The sequence below is a fragment of the Cibotium barometz genome, chromosome 10 (assembly GCF_041138505.1).
Source record: "Cibotium barometz isolate CiBa-2024 chromosome 10, ASM4113850v1, whole genome shotgun sequence".
NCBI classification, from domain to species: Eukaryota; Viridiplantae; Streptophyta; class Polypodiopsida; order Cyatheales; family Cibotiaceae; genus Cibotium; species Cibotium barometz.
Genome location: NC_141055.1, coordinates 55728099 through 55750283, shown reverse-complemented (window position 1 = coordinate 55750283; position 22185 = coordinate 55728099). Strand labels below are relative to the sequence as shown.

The 22185-nt window shown below is 46.6% G+C and overlaps 1 protein-coding gene across 1 annotated transcript in view; it reads right to left on the bottom strand.

The window, feature by feature from the left end:
* Window positions 1-1749: 1749 nt before the first annotated feature.
* LOC147635071 (COP9 signalosome complex subunit 3-like) overlaps window positions 1750-22185 on the bottom strand; it is a 54397-nt gene continuing 33961 nt past the window's right edge. Inside the window, exons 6-11 of the mRNA XM_086804348.1 lie at window positions 4100-4162; window positions 3910-3999; window positions 2919-3077; window positions 2647-2768; window positions 2413-2485; window positions 1750-2320 (exon numbers count right to left, since the gene is read on the bottom strand). Coding sequence (XP_086660474.1) covers window positions 2246-2320; window positions 2413-2485; window positions 2647-2768; window positions 2919-3077; window positions 3910-3999; window positions 4100-4162 — 582 coding nt within the window. The 3' untranslated portion in view covers window positions 1750-2245. The remainder of the gene's footprint in view (window positions 2321-2412; window positions 2486-2646; window positions 2769-2918; window positions 3078-3909; window positions 4000-4099; window positions 4163-22185) is intronic.

The window sequence follows — 22185 nt, the reverse complement described above, 5'->3', positions numbered from 1 at the left end:
ACGTGCCCGACGCGCTCGCCCCCAATGACGACCACAATTCCCTAATCAACTCCAAATCCAAGACATGCTCCACCACCATCAAGCTATCTTTCCACATGACATAGCTCAAGGAGACCTCTCAACCATACTCATTAGCCCCATGCTTGATATGTTGGAGAGTGGTATATACCAGCTATAGGAGTCCTCTCATGTTTTATGTTCCTTGTATTCCATGATGAGATTTCATGGAATTTTTTGCATCACTCCATTGAGATTTGATTTTTTCTATTTTATTTTCTATTCCATGATGAGACATCCCTTGGACACTTTTGAATCACTTTGGTCTCGTACGCCCATTGGGTCTTCAGTGTATATATATGTATTTATGTGTGTGTGTATACACCTCTCTCTCTCTCTCTCTCTCTCTCTCTCTCTCTCTCTCAAACCTTCGTCTATACAATACCTTTTAAAATAAGGTATCGGACTGTAATATGGTCCATAGGTGGCCAAAACATGTTTTCAACTAGTGAAATAATGTATTGGACTGTAATATGGTCTATAGGTGGCCATAAAAAAGTTTTCAACTATTGGACTGTAATATGGTCTATAGGTGGCCAAAAAAAGTTATCAACTAGTGGTGTTAAAGGCCCTTCTATGGGTGTCGAGTGGTTGCAATACTAACATAGGGCCTTGTTATTGCATCTAAAATAATTTAATCGACCCTTCTATTGGTGTCAAGTAGCAAAAAAGGTGTTATGAAGATATAAGGCACCCATTGATGCTTTAAGACTCAAAGAATCTACTAGGTTCTTTTTTCTTTTCTTTTAACTTGAGAACACTTGCATTGGATAAAGGACAATCTGGTTTTTTTTGCATTCTAGACATAATATTTGGACCACTATTGCAACCATTTTAATAATAATACAAGGGCCTTATAACACAACTTCTACCACTACTGGACTTAAAACTGCTCGCAGTGGAGAAAAATGCAACCTTTTAGAAGGGTTTGACTTTGATTTAGAAGAAAATTGCACTAACAGTGGGACCTTACAACAGTTACCACTTAACGCGGCCTGGGGGACGTTCATGAAGCCAGCCTTGGGAGCTTACACAATGCAACTCTCTTTCCTCTTTATTAAGGTTTGTACCAGAACCCTCCCACTCGTGCCCATGTTTGCAATGCCCATTAGGGGGTTGGCCAAAATTTCCTCTTATTTTCCCCTTCAGAGAGCTCTTCTAAAACAAATAAGAAAGGAGCATGTGTGTGCACTCTCATGAACTTCGCAGATCATATCACTCAAGTCATCCACATTGGCCACATACCTGCCTTGCTCACGTTTTGATGACAACCCAGAGAAGAACCTAGCATCTACACACCAGGGTCAAAGCTGCTCACTTTTCGGTGGCCAACTTGTAAGTGTTGAGCACCCTTTCGTTATTTAACCAAAGAGGTATTATAGTAGCTAGCTATATCATATGAACCACAACACATATAATAAAACCAGGCATGTGCAGGGCCACACCATGTGCTACAAAGCTCTTTGCAAAGAATTGTTATTCCAAGCCACTTTGTCTCAAGAAGCATGTACCGATTGACCTGAGAATGCATATCATATGAGCACATAGAAGAGTTGAAAGCGTACAAAATGAACACCCCCAACAACCCCCCGCAGCCACCAATATCACAGGTGTGTAGTTTGCATTTAACAATTCTTAACATGTACGAGATCCTGATGCATGTTCAAGAATACATAAGAGGACTACAGAAGATTTATCAAGAAAAAGAACTTAAGTTGATTTGATGATGCGTGATACTAACACAAAAAAGATAAGAAACCATGAAAAAATCTCAGTTCCCACTACCTTCAACTTCTGACAGTCAAACTCCTCAATTCATCTGTCCAATAAGCAGCCATCACACAAAATTTAAGCCATTAAGATACTTCTGATGGCTAATCTCACAATGGCATACACCTAACATGATTTTGTGTACCCTTTTACAGTTCCCTCTACTTATCCAATTAATTAAAGCCTTGTCCACCTGTAGCAATGTATAGATACCCAAGAATTTTGAACAGCTGCTCCGAGTTTGCATTCCGGAACTGCAGCATCCGGAGAGTACCTGTAAAGTAGCTTGCCCTGCAAGGGAACATGGGTGCTCACCCAGAAGAACACCAGCCATTTTAGAGCTCCAGATGCTACCGTCCATCACAATGTCGGGAAGTACAGCCAAGGAAAAAAGCCTCTGAAACCTCTGATACAGGAGCTACATGTTCTGGAACATTTTCTGGGGGACAAGATCAAAGTCCTCCAAGTCGTACCGTGAGTTATCTCTTCCTATCTATCAATACAGAATGCAAACACAAATGTCAAACCTATGTTGATTCACAATACACCAGCCGAAGGTATTGCGAGTCTGGCAAAGAGACAAACCCTGCTCAAGTAGGCATGGTCACAAGAGATCTGCTCATCCATGGAAGTAACCTTCTTTTCAAGCAACATTATTCTGAAACCAGATACCAGAAAGTTGTAAATGTATGACAGCTTATAATAGACAACTCATTCAAAGGATTGTGCAGCTTAGCTACTGGAAAAGAGCAGCAGCGACTGAAGACAAATGGTGCTAGGTTACATGACAAACCATGCCTTTGCTGGCAGTTGACTTACTGTCTTATTGTTGAGTCCAACTTTTGAGTTATCTCACTTGTCTTGTACTGCTCAGGATCTTCATGAAAGCAGACCATACCATCCTTCTGATTGATGGTAGCAAAAATCTCCCCCTCCTGGATCTGGACGCATTGGTCATGCAACTTGACTTGAGATTAATCACATGATTAAGCTTAGTAATGCAATTTCACTCCTAAAACAGCTTAAAATGTGAAGCATATGCATATAGGAAGAGGTAAGATTAGTCACTAGACAAGATGCAAGACAAATACCATGTGTAAGATGTATAACTCGGCTTCCTTTGAGCTTTCTAGCTGAACCATATTTGCAATATCCTGGAGTGACAGCGTCACAAATGTCTGAGTCAGCCTCTGTATGTTCCGCTTGTACAGTGAAGACACAACCTGCTTCACCAAGCCCAAATTGCTATCCTGAACACAAATGAAAGCTTCAGAGAAACATACCATTGGCACACGAGCAACAACCAAACAGGTCCTCTGATAGCAGCCATTTAGTTCACTAAAACAGAGCCCTGACTTCTGGGTGTGCTCTCTATGTGTATCTTAGACACCTCACACACGTGAGGCAGCTGTACAGGCCTGCTGCACATCTGGTTCTGTACAAAAAGGCACACATACAGGGTCTACTGTAAATTGCAAGGCTGATATCGACAGCCATTTGCACGACGCCAGCAGTGGCCCAACTATACAGAGGCTAGTAATATCTACCATTGGCAGCATCAGGTGCTTTCAACTTTGTGTGTGGCCATCATGAGCACTTCACCATTATAGTGTAACCAAATTTCATCCAGATCACACGATGCAAGATTGCAATGTTAAATGGATACAAATTTAATTAAATATCATGCTCAGCAGACCTTATACATAAAATATTAGTCCAAAAATAGCTTCCAAAAATGGAACTGGGAGAAGACCTCAGGAGTGAGGGTAAAAACATCTTTGTGTGTGGCCATCACTTCAGCATTTTAGTGTAACCGAATTTCATCCAGATCACACGATGCAAAATTGCAATGTTATATGTGATATTAATCTTTTATAAAACAAAACTAATTAAATATCATGCTCAGCAGATATTATTGTACATAAAATATTCACCCAAAAATCACTTACAAAAATGGAACTGGGAGAAGACCTCAGGAGTGAGGATAAAAACCGTCATAGAAAATCAAAAAATGTATAGAATGGATCTCAGGAACTGTTTGAAGTAGCCATTCTAAGAAATAGATAACACTTTAATGCTCACCTTTCTGAACAGTTCTTCGTGAGATTCAACACAGCGGTGCAGGTCAGCTATATTTCTGCTATTAAAGCAGTTTGCAAGTTCAAGATAATCCTGTGCAGTAACCAAACAACATGCACGCACATGAGAAAATACATTGGATTGCCATTACCTACAAAAGTTGGAGGTTGATGCTTGAAAACTCGTGTGCTACCTGAGCACATGTTTTTAGATTTCTCTGAGATACTGATGGTGCATACTTAGGGAAATCTGGAACCTGCAGTAGAGATAGAAGCTTAGCTACTCCTTACAAATCAGCATGCATAGAGAGCCATCAAACGACAAATATACTTCCAAGAAGAACGTGCCAAAATGGGAGAAACAATGGGTGCAAAAAATCAAGATCCTAGAAGTGAAGATTGCAGAAGTGCTGTACTGAAAGGCTGAGAGGAGGTATATGTTGAAATCAGGGTATCCCAGGAGGAGCTATGGAGGGTGAAATACCATCATCATGGTGAAGTGTGTAGAAGAGAGATGAAGCAAGGAGAGAAGAAGGTTTCAGTGGTTGTACAAGGTGAAGAGATACAGAGAAAGTAAGAGAGAGAGAGAGAGATGAGATACTCAAGCCAAGAGAGAGCAAGTTTGCACTACTCAAATCATATTCACTATGATAATGAATCCACCCCAGTACATGCTTTTATAAGCACCAAGGCCTTATCTTTCGAGCCTTAATAAGAGAGTGTTCACACCACTAAGAACACTTGACCGAACTCCAAATGAACTCTAAAATACCCAACAAACCCCACTTCGGAGTGATGGTGGAGTTGCATGCATAACCTTCAGTACTATACTTCAACACAAGCAAAAACTAGACATGAACCCCACGAAAAAAGCACGAACAAAAAGGGAATGATGGAGAGGAGCCTTTTATAGAAACAAGACGTTACAAAATCCAAAAGGATCCAAAATATATAACTTGGATTTTGGGGGACCACCTGGCCAGAGAACCAAACGCATACACCTAAAAAGATAGATTTTCAGAAGTCAACAAACTTCCCACACAGTAGAACGTCGATGATGATCTAATATTGTCTTCTTGGGTCGACATTTCCAAGACTACGACACTTCATGGTCAAATGTGGAATGTGTGCTTGCAAGGAGCAGATGCTTCGTGATGGTGCTTGCAGTATTGCTAGGTACATTCCTTTTTGGCATGAAAGCCACGGCAAAGAACCCGAGAGAAAGGTTGAACTCTTCCATGATACTTTATCTCAAAATATCAATGATATGAGCACTAAGTACCTTATTGACATATGATGTTGTCAGAGGAGCACCACAGGGCCAGAGCTGCTGCAAAAAACGAGGATGACCACGGTGGGAAGAAGGTGATGTTGCTGAAGTAGATGGCCAGTAGCAGACAGTAGCAGATGCAATCCAGGTATGGCTAGGCAAATGAACCAAGGAAAAAAACGCACAAGCGAGGAAGCAACCTACTTGTGGAGAGGGTGTAGTACTAATGATGGAGGGCAAGGCGGGGCTGCAGGAGCGCTGAGTACGTGGCCAGAAGTCGCAGCCAGTGGCAGTGGCAGTGGCAATGGCAGTGGCAGTGGCAGTGGCAGTGGCAGTGGCAGTGGCAGCGCGGCCAAGACAATGGTGGAACTGGACGGCTCAACAGGCCGAGGTGGTGCACTCAACAGTCGCGCCCCATGTGTGACATATCATTGGAAAGCCCTTGAAAAGTAGATTCTAAATCTACCACCTCTGATAAATTCGGAGTTAATATGTTTAATTTATGCCTTCCCCACTAAAAGCTAGATTCCAACGATTGTGACATCTATGTAACATAGCTGTCACAATCGTTGTGACATCTATGTAACATAGCTGTCACAATCGTTGGAATCTAGCTTTTAGAAGGGAAGGCATATCTTGAGCATACCAACTCCAAATTTATCGGAAGTGGCTTTCTAACGGTATATCACATGTAGAGGTTTTGACGTAAGATACATAAGGCCCCCATTTCTCTAGCAAATTGAGAACATGGCTCTTCTTAGAGGGCCCTTTCATAGTCCAAATTTTTCCTAATGCTAGCCATGAGATGTAAATTTCATTAAAAAATATGTGAGTCTAGCTAGCTACATGAGACGTGAGCCAACTAGCCATAAAACATGAGATGTGAGGTGTGAGATGTGAGCCATGAGTCTAGCTCACCACACATGAGACATGAGACGTGAGATGTGAGCCACTTCTTACAAAAATCCATGATGTGAGTGCTAGATGTGATGTGAGCCACGTTACTCCAAATTTGTGTAAGCCCATCGGACGTGAAACTAGCTAGACGTGAGATGTAAGTCAAACAAGTGCGTGACGTGAGTCAAATCACACAAAAAAAGGGTTCTCACCTAGCCTTTGGTGTCAAATGACCAACACTCAAAAGAGTGACCCCCTGTGTTAAGAAGGAAAGACTTCTTAACACAGGGTGATCCCTTGTATTAAGAAGGCAAGATTTCTTCAACAAGGAGCCTTGGGAAGAAATGAGCCTTGAATGTAGATGTGGAGCTAGGAGCCATGGAATCCCTAGAAATGGGATGGAGCTACTATCGAAAGCCGGGCCATTACATCAATGAATGTAGAAAGCAAAGAGAGAGAAGAAGGTTTAAGCCATGGCAATGATTGATCAAGGTGAAGAGATAGAGAGAGGATAAGAGGGAGAGAGAGATGAGATACTCAAGCAAGAGAGAGCAAGTTTACACTACTCAAATGAAATTCACTGTGATCATAAATCCACCATAGTACATGCTTTCAAAGGCACCAAGGCCTTATCTTTTGACCCTTAATAAGAGGGGGTTCACACTACTAAGGACACTTGACAAAACTCCAGACAAACTCTGAAATACCCAACAGTCTATGCCCAAAAAAAAAAGGGAATCAAATCCCTCATAGAACCCTAGAGAGAGAAAGCGTGTAAAGTATTCCTCTGAAACGAAGCTTCTTCTAATGAACTTGCACCTTCCCAAGAAATAAGTGCTGACCTGGGGCACCATTGCTTGGGCCATGGAGGCAAGGCCGCCGCTCTAAGTTAAGAGGATAGTGAGGGTCACGTTCTCTCGACTCACTTATCCCCAATACACCATCGCCGCTGCCGAGGTCCTGGTGATCCCCTAGACTAATTCACTTCAGACCACCAAGGATCAGAGCTGGGAGTTCATCAGCGGTATTTCCACCTGGAACATCTGGCAGGTGTACTGCAGTGAGACCATAGCGGGTACGGTCACCCCTGGCAGAGACCATCCACTTCTTTTGGACAGACATCATCCATGCCCTCCAAGAACATTGGAACACTTGCAGAGTGACTAAGAAATCATGCCCCATAGGTGTGCAGCCCTCCTACAAATGTGGAGCTCGAGTCATGGACCAGGGTGCATCTTCAAAGCCTCTAACTGGAATAGGATCATGCCGTCAACGGCCTATATTTGGGTCTGCAACTACCTTTAGAATAACATTTTCAGCCCCAAAATTCCAGCCAGCAGTAGCCTGAAACTCAACATTCAACAGGAGACCTCCAAAGCCTCACTTTGTGGCAGATTTGAACATCCACAAGGAGATCACAATGTATTGCAGCTAGTAAGGTACAAAGAGCCATTTCCATGTGAGTAAAGCAAATACTTCACAAAGAACGAGAGGGGGGTTTTGTTCTTTGCAGCTCGAGAAAGGGAGGTGGGTGTTGTCTAAAGGATTCAGCACCCAAAGTAAATTTCCAGGCTAAAAGATTCTATAGAAGCTTGTCAGTATTGAAGAAAATATGAAAAGCTAACCCTACTCCTACCTACAACACAAAAACACAAACGTCTACATGTTGCAGACTTGCATGTACAAAAGCTTGAGAAAAAAGATTTACTTCTATTATTATCCATGCACAACATGTAATTTATAAAGCTTTGTACACGAGAAGCCAAAATAGGCTTCAAAACAAAAAAAAAAGGATGCTTTTTTTGTATCTTGCTTTTATCCTCACACCTCTTAGCTTCGCAGTTAACCTAGGTAATATCCAACAAACCCCCCCTCAAAGCAAAGAGGGGTTATGACTTCAGAATTACAAATGATCAATGCGTTGCACTACCGCGTAGTTAGCTAGGGGATTACAAAATGACTTATCCTATAGATATCTAAGCCCCGTCATTATACCCAAGCATAACAAATACTACTAGAAAGTTACAGAAGCTTTTGGTGCTTTAGAAGGCTTATATGAAGTTGTCGATGTCGATGTCGATGTCCTTGTCAAAAGATAAGAATAAGACCATGATCCCACATAGAGGATCCTCAAAGAGGGTGTTGATCAAGGTATCACCTCCAATGAAATCCCACGTCAACAATGAAAGAATGGAGTTTGCAAGATGGTTCAAGACAAAATTCTCCCAAAAACAAAACTTCTGTAGCACAAGTAGTGAGGATAGTGACCCATCAGTTGAACTCCCTTTATGGTGCTGTATATGGAAGGACTTTTGATAACACCCAAAACATATGATCTCCGCATGTGACTCCCCCTTAGCAAACGACATGTGTGAAAGTTAAACCCTTAACCTTTGTAAGCCAAGAAAAGAAAACAGTTCAAAAGGAAAACATGTGGTGTAGTTCTCAGCAGATTTGTTTTGATGTTTGAAGATAAGAGCACAAAGAAGAAGCAACTGCAGCGGATGGTTGCCTTTGCCTCCTTGCGTAGTTCTGATGGAAACGAAGTGATTAAAAGGGGCACCTTTGAAATAAAGGCCAAAAAACAGAGTAACCACTGCACAGGGCTCGCGAATTCACTTGAGGAGGACTTGATCCACCTGCTTTGTAGACTGTTTTATCAAGCGAACCACAAAGCTCCACAACAGTACCAGCTCTGGTTGTAGAGTGCTGATTTTGCTCGATGCTTTGTAGAGACGACGAACACCTTTGCTTCAGTTTTGTTTTTTTGCCAAACCAAAAACAACTTTTCGATGTGCTCAGGACAATGAAGTGGAGATAAACTAGAGCTGCCGGTTAAACAAAGATGGGTAATGTACGTGTCTGTTGCTTTCAGTTACCTTTAGTTATAGAGACACCAAGCCTACTCACGTGTCTGTTGCCTTCAGTTGCCTTTAGTTATAGAGTCACCGCCGTGAGACACCAAGCCTGCTCACGCTTCTCTGGTTTCCTACAAGCTATCAACGGCTTTTTCACTCTTCTACAGATCAGCAGCTGCATTAAGAGAGCTGCGCTACGTTGTTAGAAGAGCCACTTGCTGCTAAAACTAGCACCTTCTTGGTTATTATATGCTACTGCTAGGGAGAAACACGATCCTTGAGCATTCAACTGGAGCAAAATTCCTGCAATGATACCACTAGTGAAGCTGACCCTACTCCTACCTACGACACCAAAAAACTAACATCTGCATCTGCAGACTTGCACATACAAAAGCTTGAGAAAAAAGATAGCTTCTATTATTATCCATGCTAATATGCTGGTCGGCCAGCCCTGATGATGCTGCTGGCCCGCTTCTTAATATATGCTGCCGGCCAGCTTCCTCTGATGCTTTAGAATAGCAAAGCAATGGCTAAACACTCCCGTGTGTGGGCTGATTAGAGACTGAGCCTGAGTGATGCTTGTGCAGCCACTTCTGAGCTTGCTAATGCCCTAAATGTACCCTATGACTGCTACCTAAATCAGGGATTAAATCTGAGATTAGCCATGTTCACGGCTGTTGTCACAAATAGCAGAGACTCGGAATAAGAGACAGAACTCTTCTAGCCTTTAGTCAGAGAACACATAGCAAGAACTATGAATAAACACCGCTCTGAGCTGGAACGGCCGACTCCCCATTGGTAATGCTTTATTGAGATAGAAGCTTATTACAAAATAACCAAGGTGCGGGTGTTATTTACACCGGATTTTTCCACAATACTTTGGCAAATCTCTTGCCCAGATATCTATCCAATGCCAAGATACAAACAGCACAAAAAGCCATCTGAAAACTATCTCAAAACAGTCCCATGAATCAGCTCACAAACAGTCCATAAACAGTCCCATGAATCAGCTCACAAACAGTCCATAAATCAGCCCGGAACGGAGCCAAAAACAGCCCCGAACTCTGCCCCAAAACCGAGCCTCAAATCAACCCCAGTAGAGCTCTCAAAAACTGTCCCAAATTTATCCAAAACAGCCCCAGAAGATAGTCGAACAGCCCTGTCAGAGTCTGGGAGAAAGCGACCAGCCATGTGGCTGCTCTGGAAGAAGTCGACCAGCCATGTAGGAGCTAAGGAGGGAGTCGACCAGCTGAAAACAGCCCTCTACCTTGATTTAATAGAGTCGAGTAGCTATATTTGCAGCACTTTTCCCTTTTTGCCCAAAATAGGTGAACTTGCCCAAAAATATCAACTTTATGCTTTTCTTGGCTTGATGCCCAAGTTTTCAGCCCAAAATATCAACTTTTGTAGCCCAAGTTTGCTCTAAGCACCTTTTTCTATCCACATATGCATGCCCAAAATCATAATATGTCCAGCCCTTCATTAATTATAAATATTACAAGTCACTTTATTGATAAAAATCCCATGGTACTCATGCTACATAGCCATCTTTCAAGCCGAACTTTGCCAGTTAATGCTCCAGCTTTCATCTGTAGAAAATCCCCGTTCACACCTTGGTTCCACTCAATGTGTGAAACTGATCAAGACTGATGAAGGGACCAAATGGTGACAACTGTGCACATGACATTCTCTCTTGCTAACCTTGATTATGGTTTGGAAATCTATCATCCTTCCTCCCTGGACCACTGACTCTGACTGACTTCTGACACTATGACTCAAAACCCTATCATTACTTTGATTCCACTCCAAGTTTGGTTTAAGAACTGTGCATCTGTTCCACTTTGTCCCCATGCTTGCAATCCCCTTGCCTTAACACAACTATGGTCTCCTACTGAGAATGGTCACGCTTGATACTCCACCTTTGGAACTAATCTGAGAGCCAATGGTATGCTCTTTTGAGCACACAACTCCCAGGGAATGCTTTCCTTTGGCTTTGCCTGTTGTGACCACCTCACAAATGCTACCCTGGTTGCATTCTTCCATGGATCTGTGCACCTATCTTGAGACAAATGAGTGCTTAGATGGCTAAGCCTGAATACTCTAATACTAATGTTGCACACGCGGAAGCCTTGCTATACTTGATCCACCCCTAAGCCTACTGATTAGAAACATTGATGGAAACACAATGAAAAGACTACAGAGAGAGGAGAGAGAGAGATGAACTGTATTTTCAGTATATTGATATGGTACAAACAGATGTATATGATTGTACAACTTTTATGGCCTTTGACCTCCTCCTATCTACCATCAGCCAATTTCGGCACCTACCTACACCCAACAAGCTCCACCCTTAACGGCAACTCTTCCACTTCGCATCCCCAATCCTCCGACTACCACCCTAGCGGCAACCCCCATAGCTCGCCCACCTTGTTTACTCCCCCCACCAACACCCCCACCCCACCCCCCCCTCCGGGGCACAACACGATCAGTCCTCTATCCAATGTGGTGAGTACAGTCACTACCAAAGCAAATGCCCCCTGCCTAAAGGATCACCACCTTGCCATTACTGCAAGGGCTCCAGGGATCACTATACCCGTCACTACCCCACATAGAAGGCCATCACTTTTGCTTCTCCATTCATAGACTTCACTTTCCCTACTGCACACCTCGTCTAAGTGGGAGGAGGATCACACCTCTTGTCACCATATCCAGCCCCAATCAACTCCTAGGAGTCTCCCTCTCACCACCCACTCCAACCGTCGGTGATCAACCCCACCCCTGCATCATGACCAAAAGAAGATTCTAGGAGCGCTTGTCCTGGAACACCAGTGGGGCGCTCTCCGCGGAGTCCAGTGAAGGCACAGGACCGTAGAGACTCGACCACTTAAGTGATCACTCTACTTCAAGCCTCTTGTTTTGGTACTGTATTCATTTGTACATGGACGTCATCTGGTTCTTTGAACCCATGGAGCATTGTATTTGTTAACCACGACCAATGATGAAAGCAGGGGTGGAGACTAGAGATCGGTTTCTCTCCGGGTCAAACACATCTCTGGGCCTCTCTCTCTCTCTCTCTCTCTCTCTCTCTCTCTCTTTCGCCTCTGTCCGCCAGTTCGCCCCTTTCGCCTCTGCCCGCCAGTTCGCCATTTCACCTCTGCCCGCCAGTCCGCCAGTTGCCTTAGGTTTGGCAGTTCGCCATTTCGCCTCTCTGCCCAGTTCGCCCCTTTCGCCTCTGCCCGCCAGTTCGCCACTTCGGCGCCCTTTGCCCACCAACCCTTGCTCAGGCCCCCAAGGCAGCAACATAACTCTCTCTCTCTCTCTCCTCCCTGCCTGTGGGAAGGACTGCAGAGTGATTTGGAGGAATGGCCCCGAGTCTCCAAGAGAAACTCGAGGCCCTCGAGATGGCAATGAAGGCACTAATCAAGGAGAACAAGAAGACATCAGATTCCAACCTCAATGAGGTGGAAAACAAACTACACAGGCACATCGTAGCTCTCGAAGCACGGGTCACGAACCTCGAACAAGAGAACACGGCACTCAAGGAGGAGGTGAGTGCATTGAAAGTGGAAATGGTAGCCATCAAGAATGCTAAGAAGGAAGAAGGGGAGATCAATGACAACACTCTCACGGCCATCAAAGAAGAGATCTCCAAGGAGATCACAAAGGACATGGAGGGAAAGCTCGAAGCCAAGCAGTCAGGATGGGTCGAGGTGGTGAAGAAGAACATCCGTAAAGAAGTGAGGGAGGAGACTCAAAGGGAAGAAAACCAAATCATTCACACCACCATTGAGGAGGAGAAGATGAGGCATGCCCGCCGCCTCAACATTCGAGTCACAGGTATAGCCGAGACACCCGACTCCACTCCCGAGAAAGATGGACAGCTTCTATGCATGAAGCTCGGCTACAAGGAAGAGCACCCTCTCCCCTTCACCAAAGCATGGAGAGCCGGGAAAGACTCAACACGCAAGCGAGCCCTCATCCTACAGTTTGCAGGAGAGACGGAGAGGGTCACCTTCATGAGGAAGAGGGTCATACTACGGGGTTTAGAGGGAGCTCCTATTTTCTTGGATGATGATCTCACGAGGATGCAGCTTGAGCATAGGAGAACTTGCATGCCACGAGTCTTACACGCGAGGAGAGAAGGCAAGAAGGCCTTCTATCGAGATGGTCGGGTCATCATTGATGACCGACCCATGGATTAGCGGTTTGGGGCCTATGGGACACAGACCAGGCCACTGACAGAGATACACATAGCAGTATGGAACTGTAATGGTTCACTATGGGTGCAGCCTGGACGACTGGAGCATGTTATGGTGGGGAGAGACATCATACTTCTGACAGAGACACATCAGAGCCCAGAGAGAGGGCTACCTCGAGTAGAGGGATTCCAGTGGGAGTCAGCATACAGGAGGACCACACGCCAGGGTACCTCGAGAGGGTCGGGGGGAGTAGCAGTCCTATTCAGACGGGAGCTACAGGGGAGACTGAGAGTGGTAGCACAGGATCCAGAGGCCAGATACATGTGGATCAGCTTACAGCTCTCACAGGACAGGGTTATATACATAGCTCTATGTTACTTTTCTCCGTCAGGATCCTCCTATGTCATTACAGAGGACATGCCACAGGAGGAGGAGACAGGAGCCTCGCCATACACTTGTCTGTCAGAGGAGATTATGCATTATTCTACACTAGGGGAAGTATTTCTTACGGGCGACTTCAATGCCCACACACAGAGCAGACAGTGTGAGGTGTATGACTATGATGACATGGAGATCCTCCACCCTGTGGATCCAGAGGAGATAGGGGCTAGTCGGGCATCAGAGGACACTGGACCAGACAGAGGACATTATGGGGACCACTTACTAGAGTTGGGAGCCAGGCATCGTCTCGTTATTTATAACGGGATGCTACAGTGGCCGGGATCAGGAGAGCTGACATGCTTCCCGCATGGGGGTCATACACGGACCGGAGGCACGGTGGTAGACTACATTATGGGGTCTTTGGAGGCATCACAGCTTGTCACCTCATTCTCCATTCCACCTCGTCCTATTGGGGCAGATCATACATACTTGGCATTTTCACTAGCCGGATCACCAGTATCACCAGCCCCCCACATACCGACGCCACACACTACCATCTACTTCACACATGACATGGCAGACATATACACTGGCAGAGTAGAGGATGGGCTCCTACTCATGGATCCCCTGGCATCTATGGATACCATTACAGCCCAGCTCGCATCACTCCTACACACAGCTGCATTACAGAGCTTCCCACATCGTGTACACTCAGGAGAGCCTGCGAGACCTGGGACTATGCCCCAGAACAGATGGTATGATGAGGAGTGCAGAGCCCTATACTCACGGCTCCGCATACAGAGAGCCTTGGGAGCCATCACAGAGCAGGAGTCGAGGAGAGAGATGAGGAGACTTACTCGCCGCAAAAGGCGGGCCTTCGCAGAGATACAGGAGCTAGAGATCTTTCATTTCTTCATGAGTAGAGATAGCCCTGTCTCATGGCGGCACTTCAGAGAGCCCCGGACCCCGACACCTATTGCAAACCCACAGACATGGCACACATATGCAGAGGGTCTATACCATGCCCCACAGCAGCCACCTATACCTCAGCCACAGGAGCCTCGACCTACCATAGCTAGCTTCTTTACCCACTCGATGGTACAGGAAGCTATCCGCCGCCTACAGCATGGACAGGCCGCCGACCATATGGGCCTACAGGGTGAGCATCTCATATATGCAGTAGATTCTTTAGCTTCTTTTCTTGCACACCTGTTTAACAGGGCACTAGCAGAGGGTTTGCCTGCGGAGTGGACGATGCACACCATTGTGCCGATTCACAAAACAGGGGATATGCTCGATCCGAGCAACTACAGGACGGTTATGGTTGGCCACGTGCTGGCCAAACTCTATGGTGCAGTGCTGGAGAAAGAGCTTAGCTTATATGCTGAGCGAGCAGGTTTACGCTCATCAGGGCAGGCAGGCTTCAGGAGAGCTTAATCTACCACTGACCATGTATTCACTTTGAGATGTATGATTGATCAGGCCAGAGTGAGGAAGAGAAAGCTCTATTGCTGCTTTGTGGATTTCCGCAAGGCATTTGACACAGTACCACGAGAGAGGCTCTTTCAGCGCCTGCAGTCTCTTGGCATACCAGCAGATATGACATGGGGCATCTATGCATTATATGAGCAGGTTTTTGGGCGAGTCAGATGTCCAGGAGGTATGTCCAAGACTATTGCTAGCACCATTGGTGTGAAGCAAGGATGCCCACTTTCCCCCACGCTATTTGGGTTATACATTGATGAGGTGGCTGACTTCATTACACGGGGAGGCGGAGATGGAGTTGATTTAGCAGGTACCTCAGTACATATTATGCTCTATGCTGATGATATTGTATTAGTGTCTGAGTCCCCAAGTGGTCTACAGCAGCATCTACATGCACTCGATGATTTCTGCACACAGAGGGTTCGTGAACCTTGGGAAAACCAAGGTTATGGTCTTTCATACATCGAGACAGGGCAGGAGTCAGCTGACATTCACTCTCGCAGGATGCCAGGTGGAGGTGGTGACATCATACGTGTACCTAGGGGTTACCTTCTCTGCAGCAGCCACACGCTTTACCATGGGTTCAGCAACCAGAGCTAGATTGACACGGGGATATGCAACATTGGCTATGCTAGAGAGACAGTGCCACCAGGCGCATTTTCAGGAGCCCCGGACGAAGGGGTGGCTATTTGACACATTAGTCACACCGGCATTGATGTATGGAGCAGCAGTATGGGCGCCAAGCCTTGCTACCCATTGGTGGACACAGATAGAGAGACCACAGGCCCTCATGATGGCACGCATGATACGCAGCAAACCGTCAGTACCTCATGACATTATCCGAGCAGAGTTTGCTGCGCCTCCTATGATGGTAGAGGCCATATTTCAGACTATATGCCTGCTAGACAGATTCAGAGAGATGCCACAGAACAGATTATCATACAGAGCTTTTCAGGCATCTAGACAGTTGGCTGAGGCAGGAGACAGAGGATCATGGTATGCACAGGTCACACATTGGTTCTCACAGCATGGCCTAGACATGGATCATCTACCACCATTCCAGTATGACAGGGATGCACCACATATCCGTCTCTCTCATAGTGAGAGGAACAGAGTATTGAGACAGGATCTATGGCAGCTCTATACACGAGAGACATGGATATCGCCTACACAGTCTCTTCCACCGAAGATGCTATACTACAGAGATCACTTCATGAGTATCACTGATGATGGATTTATAGAGAGGCCTAGATACATGGAGGGCTTTTTACCACACGGCTCCCGAGTGGCTATTGGTCAGCTCAGAGTTTCATCACACCGATTGGAGATTGAGACTGGCAGAGCAGCACGGATCCCCCGAGAGGAGAGGGTATGCAGATTGTGCAGAGAGGAGGTGGAGAGTGAGGAGCATTATGTATGCAGATGCAGAGCATATACAGCCATCAGAGAGAGAGATCCCATTTTATTCAGAGAGCCACATTCCCTACGCCAGATCTTTGAGGCAGCAGACCAGCGCATACTGGGGAGATACATTCTAGACATACAGCGCCACAGAGAGACATTATTACAGGCTCAGACTGCTCCAGAGGGGGGGCGACAGACACAGATCACTACATTTTTTCAGAGATCCATACCCCTCCCAGCCCCTACACGGCAGGCAGGGAATTACTCTCCAGAGAGCAGAGACACTTAGAGCCCGCAGGAGACAGAGGACACTTGGCTTTCGGACACCACGCCTATACCAGAGAGAGATGACAGAGATCAGAGCTCAGTTTCACAGAGAGGGTGCGGAGCGACTGGCTCGCTTCAGAGCACACCCAGGCATGTTCTTCAAGGAGCTGTGGACACCCCCTTCACTGATGTATACCATTTTATACCCCCAGTATGGTACAGGATGGAGCTAGCTAGGTTGCATATCATGATTGTATACTCCATGCATATCGCTTTGCATTCTCCTAGTAGTAGAGCTCCATCCCCTGCACACCCAGATTCAGCTTTTTTATTCAGTACTTTTTCATTTTGTTGGGATGACAAAGGATACCCCATACAGGTACTCCGATTTGTCTCATAGGCCGAGTTTGGTCTTTTGGAAGACGTTAATAAAATCTCTCTCTCTCTCTCTCTCTCTCTCTCTCTCTCTCTCTCTCTCTCTCTCTCTCTCTCTCTCTCGCTCGCTCGCTCGCTCGCTTCCGCCGCCCTTCCCTGTCCGCCGCCTCCCCTGCTCGCCGCCGCCACCCTCATCGCTTCCGCCGCCCTGTTAGCGCCGCCTGCTGTTCGCCCTGCTCGCTTCCACCGCCCTTCCCTGTCCGTCGCCTCCCCTGCTCGCCGCCGCCACCATGCTCGCTTCCGCCGCCTTCCCTCCCGCCTGCTGCCCTGTTCGCTGTACGTCGCACAGGTCTGCTGGCAATGGCCAGCCTATCTATCCGTTAGGCTGTGCGTCCGCCTTTCCCCACCCACGCACCCACCCACCCACCCACCCACCCACCCACCCTTGCTCAGGCCCCCAAGGCAGCAGCATAACTCTCTCTCTCTCGCTTCTTCCATGGCTTCCCCTTTGCGCAACCCGACGAAGGCGACCTTTATGGTCACAAACAAGAGGATAACAAATGTGGAAAAGGAAATGAAGGAATGGAAGGCAGAGATGGAGGGATGGTGGAAGGAGAAAGCAAACTTTCTCCAAATGGTATTCAACGAGGGTAAGCGGTGGAAAGAGGAGAAGGAGGACCTCATAGCGGAAGTCAAAGACCTTCACGGGGAAGTCAACACGCTCAAAGGCGTAATTTCGGCTCTTCAGAGGGAGCTTGCAGAGGCCAAGGCAAATGGTGGACTTGAAGAAGGTGAAATTCAGCCATCCATGATAGAAGAGCTCAAGGTTATCAAGGAACAAGTACGGGCAATTAAGGAAGAAGAGAAGCAACAAGAAGCAAAGACTTCCTCATGGGTGGAAGTCATCACCAAGACGCAAAAGAAGATGGATGAAGCGGAGAAGTGGATAGAGGTCGCCAAGAAGGGTAAAGGTAAGGAGATAACAACCCCTACACCTACAATCATTAACATGACTTTGGAAGAGGAACAACGAAGACGTACACGTGCTTTGCATGTGAGGATTACCGGCCTTAAAGACGGGGATAAAGTTGAAGAGGAGGTGAAAGAGCTTATGGTGTTGATGGGGATTGACAGTCCGACACATGCAAAAGCCTGGAGAGTGGGCAAAAAAAGCGGAGGCAACGGGGAAACATCAAAGGAAAGAGCTCTCATACTTCGCTTCCCTTCTATTGAGGCGAAGAAGGAGTTCTTGAAGAGACGACCCACTTTAAAGAATACAGGCATTTTTCTTGGTGATGATCTTACTCTTTCACAGCTTGCACATGTGAAGGAAGTCATGCCAGAGATTAGAGCGGCAAGAGAAAAGGGTAAGATAGCATTTTATAGAGAAGGGAGGGTGGTCATCGTGGAGCGACGCTCTACATGACGGTGCGAGACCTATGGGACCAAATTAAAGCTGGCAGCCTGGAACTGCAATGGATCCCTCAGACTTGATGTAGGTGCCTTTGAGGACAGCTTTAGAGATAGAGATATAGTCTTCTACTCGGAGACTCACCAGGCCCCTGGTCAGATGATGCCACAGGTGACAGGATACAGATGGGAGACAGCTTGCAGAGTAGGGACGAGATCGGTACACAGTAGTAGAGGATCAAGAGGGGTGGCAGTTCTTTTCAGGGAGGAGCTGCAACCGCTTCTACACATAGTTCGGAGAGATGATCAGGCCAGATATATGTGGGTGAGACTGAGGGCCGACACAGGCAGATTCCTGTATATTGCCATATGCTATTTTGCTCCTAGTACATCGACATATGCAGCACCTAGAGGGCAGTCTCCTTTCTCTGTGCTAGATGATGACATATGGGAGTTCTCTAGGGATGGAGACATCATCCTGTTAGGGGACTTTAATGCCCGGACGGGCAACCGCCAGACAGCCTTTTATGATACCTCGGAGGAGATGCTGAGAGAGTTGGACACTCTGGATATGGGATTAGACAGACGCTCACAGGATGTGGAGTGCACAGAGTATGGGAGATATTTGGTAGATATGGGGACTGCGCATGGGTTGGCCATACTTAATGGCTTGCAGAGGTTTCCGTCAGCAGCTGGATTTACTTGCTTTCCACATAGACATGGTGCTAGCACAGTGGATTATGTTATGGCTATGCCCAGCTTTGTTTCATGCATTGAGGACTTCACAGTTGGATCTCGGCCCATTGGGGTAGTAGTGGATCATGCATTGTTGACATTGACTATCTCTTTTCACTTTACCACAGCTCAGAGGACACGAGGAGCAGATCACACTCGATATACTTTTACCTCAGAGACTGATGCTGTCTACACAGATGGGATTTATAGACGTCTGTACACAGAGGAGCCAGGGAGACCTTTGGAGGAGTTGACCCATATACTGACAGAGACTTTACATGATGCAGCGAGAGAGGCATATCCACATACTCAGCCTGGACAGAGACAGCATTCTAGATGTATGCCCCAGAACAGCTGGTATGATGAGGAGTGCAGAGAGACCAGAGCCCGACTGCAGCGGGAGGTTGCTTTGGGAGTCACTACTCACCGACAGTCACGTATTGCCTTCCGACGCCTTGTGCGAAGGAAGAAGCAGGCCTTCCTTGCTCAGCTAGAGCAGGAATTATACCAGCTGTTCTTGAGCCAGGATTCGAGGGAGGCTTGGCGTCTGTTTCATGAGTCCTCCCCTCCTTTGGCCATCACTTCTACAGAGGTCTGGGGTAGTTATGCAGCATCTCTATATACAGTTCCTGGACAGACACCTTTTCCTGACCCGCCAGCACTATTATGATTGGTCACACACTATTATGATTGGTCACACTATTATGATTGGTCACACACTAGCACGATTGTATGCATCCATTCTTGAGCAGCAGTTGAGTAGATGGGCAGAGAGAGTTGGCATTCGAGCAGAGGGACAGGCAGGGTTCAGGAGAGGTTTCTCTACTCTTGACCACATCTTGACTTTGCGGGCCATTATTGAGGAGGGCAGGTCGCATGGGCGACGGATTTATTGTAGCTTTGTGGACTTCCGCAAAGCATTTGATACAGTGCCCAGAGCCAGATTGATGAGGCGATTACAGGAGATGGGGGTACCCACAGAGCTCATATGGGGAATTATGGCTTTATACAAATCAGTTGCAGGACAGGTACGCACCCCAGAAGGGGTCTCTACTTTGGTTCACTCCACTATAGGAGTGAAGCAAGGTTGCCCGTAATCTCCTTCACTGTTTGGTATGTATGTGGATGAGGCTTCTGACTACATTGAGAGATTGGGGGACAGAGGAGCCCAGCTAGCATGCACATGGATCCCACTATTGTTATATGCTGATGATATTGTGTTGATCTCTGACTCCCCTGAGGGTATGCACTGTCATCTGGATGCTTTACATGAGTTTGCACATGATAGTGGATTGTCTGTCAACCTTGGCAAAACCAAGGTTATGGTGTTTAACACCACGCCACAGTGGGTTAGGCGATCAGCTTCCACATTTACATATGGGCAGGAGATTGTGGAGTATACAGATGCATATACATATCTTGGGGTAGTATTCAGTGGGCCAGTGTTTTCGATGAGGAGAGCAGCAGAGACTAGATTGACTAGAGCACATGCAGCCCTGGGTGGTTTGGAGAGGATGTGTTCGCAGGTTCAGTTTCAGGAACCTCGAACGAAACTCTGGCTTTTTGACACTCTAGTGACATCAGCTATGCTTTATGGAGTGCAGATATGGGGACCTTCAGTGGGCCATCACAGCGCAGGCGGGTGGAGAGGTATGGAGAGGCCTTTGGTATCTATGATTGCTAGGCTTATTAGAGCCAAGGCTGTGGTACCTCATGAGATTATTCGAGCAGAGCTGGCGGCTGCCCCTCTGGTGATTGAGGCTCTTACGAGATCAGTCTCCTACATACATGGCTTGTGGGATCTCCCCCGAGACAGATATGCACGCCTCGCCCTGGAGTCCTCCCGACAGTTAGCTTTACAGGGAGACACGGCTTGTTGGTATGGACAGATGACATCTTGGTTCCAGGCACATGGTTTTAGCATGGACAGATTGCCTCCCTTCCAGTATTCTCTGGAGGCACCCTCTCTCACTCTTACACGGACAGAGATTACCAGACTCATCCGTCAGGATTTAGTTCAGCTGGACATTAGGAGGACATGGATACAGCCGACTGAGGAGCTGGGCACGAAGATGGCTTTCTACAGAGAGCATTTTCTTCAGCTCACAGCAGATGGTTTTGTGATCAGACCCAGTTACATGGATGTACACTTGTCTCATGCAGTACGATGTGCTATTGGTCAGATTCGCACATCCTCACACTAGCTTGAGATTGAGATTGGCCGATATAGAGGTATACCAGCTGAGGCCAGGATATGCCGAGTATGCCATAGGGAGCCAGAGACAGAGCTGCATTATATATGCCATTGTACTGCATACTATGAGATACGTGGTCGTTTCCACTGTTTATTCAGAGAGGGTTTTGGACCACTTTCCAGAGTCATGGGGTACCAGGACCAGAGGTGTTTGGGATTGTTCTTGCTTGAGCTGCGAAGACATAGAGATAGCCTGCTTAGGCGCACAGAGAGCCAGACTCAGAGGCACATTACAGACTTCTTTAGTCCAGCCATCACTGCGCCAGATGGACCACAGCAGCAGCAGGACATGGATACCGCCCACACCAGGGGTACACTGATTGATCGTGCGATTGAGCTTGGGTGGTCCAGACGCCCACGACTACGGAGGAGGGCATCCCAGCATAGACGGAGGTTGCAGCGGCAGATTCGGATTATTCTTGCGAGGCATGCGGGACACCCAGTCAGGGTGCTGACCACAGAGGATATTGAGGAGATCCGCCAGTGTCCGATGCGGCACATATTATGAGATGGAGGTGCCTCCATAGTGTACCTTCCAGTTCCAGTTTCATTTTCTAGGTGCCAGTAGTATCATCTTTATTTTTCATTTTCTGGGTTTTTTTATCCAGACATTGTATCAGATCCACCATGATGTAACTTTTGGTCTCACAGGTCATTATGGCCTTTTGAAGACGTTAATATAACATTTCATTTCATTTCATTTCTCTCTCTCTCTCTCTCTCTCTAGTATGGGACTGGATGGAGT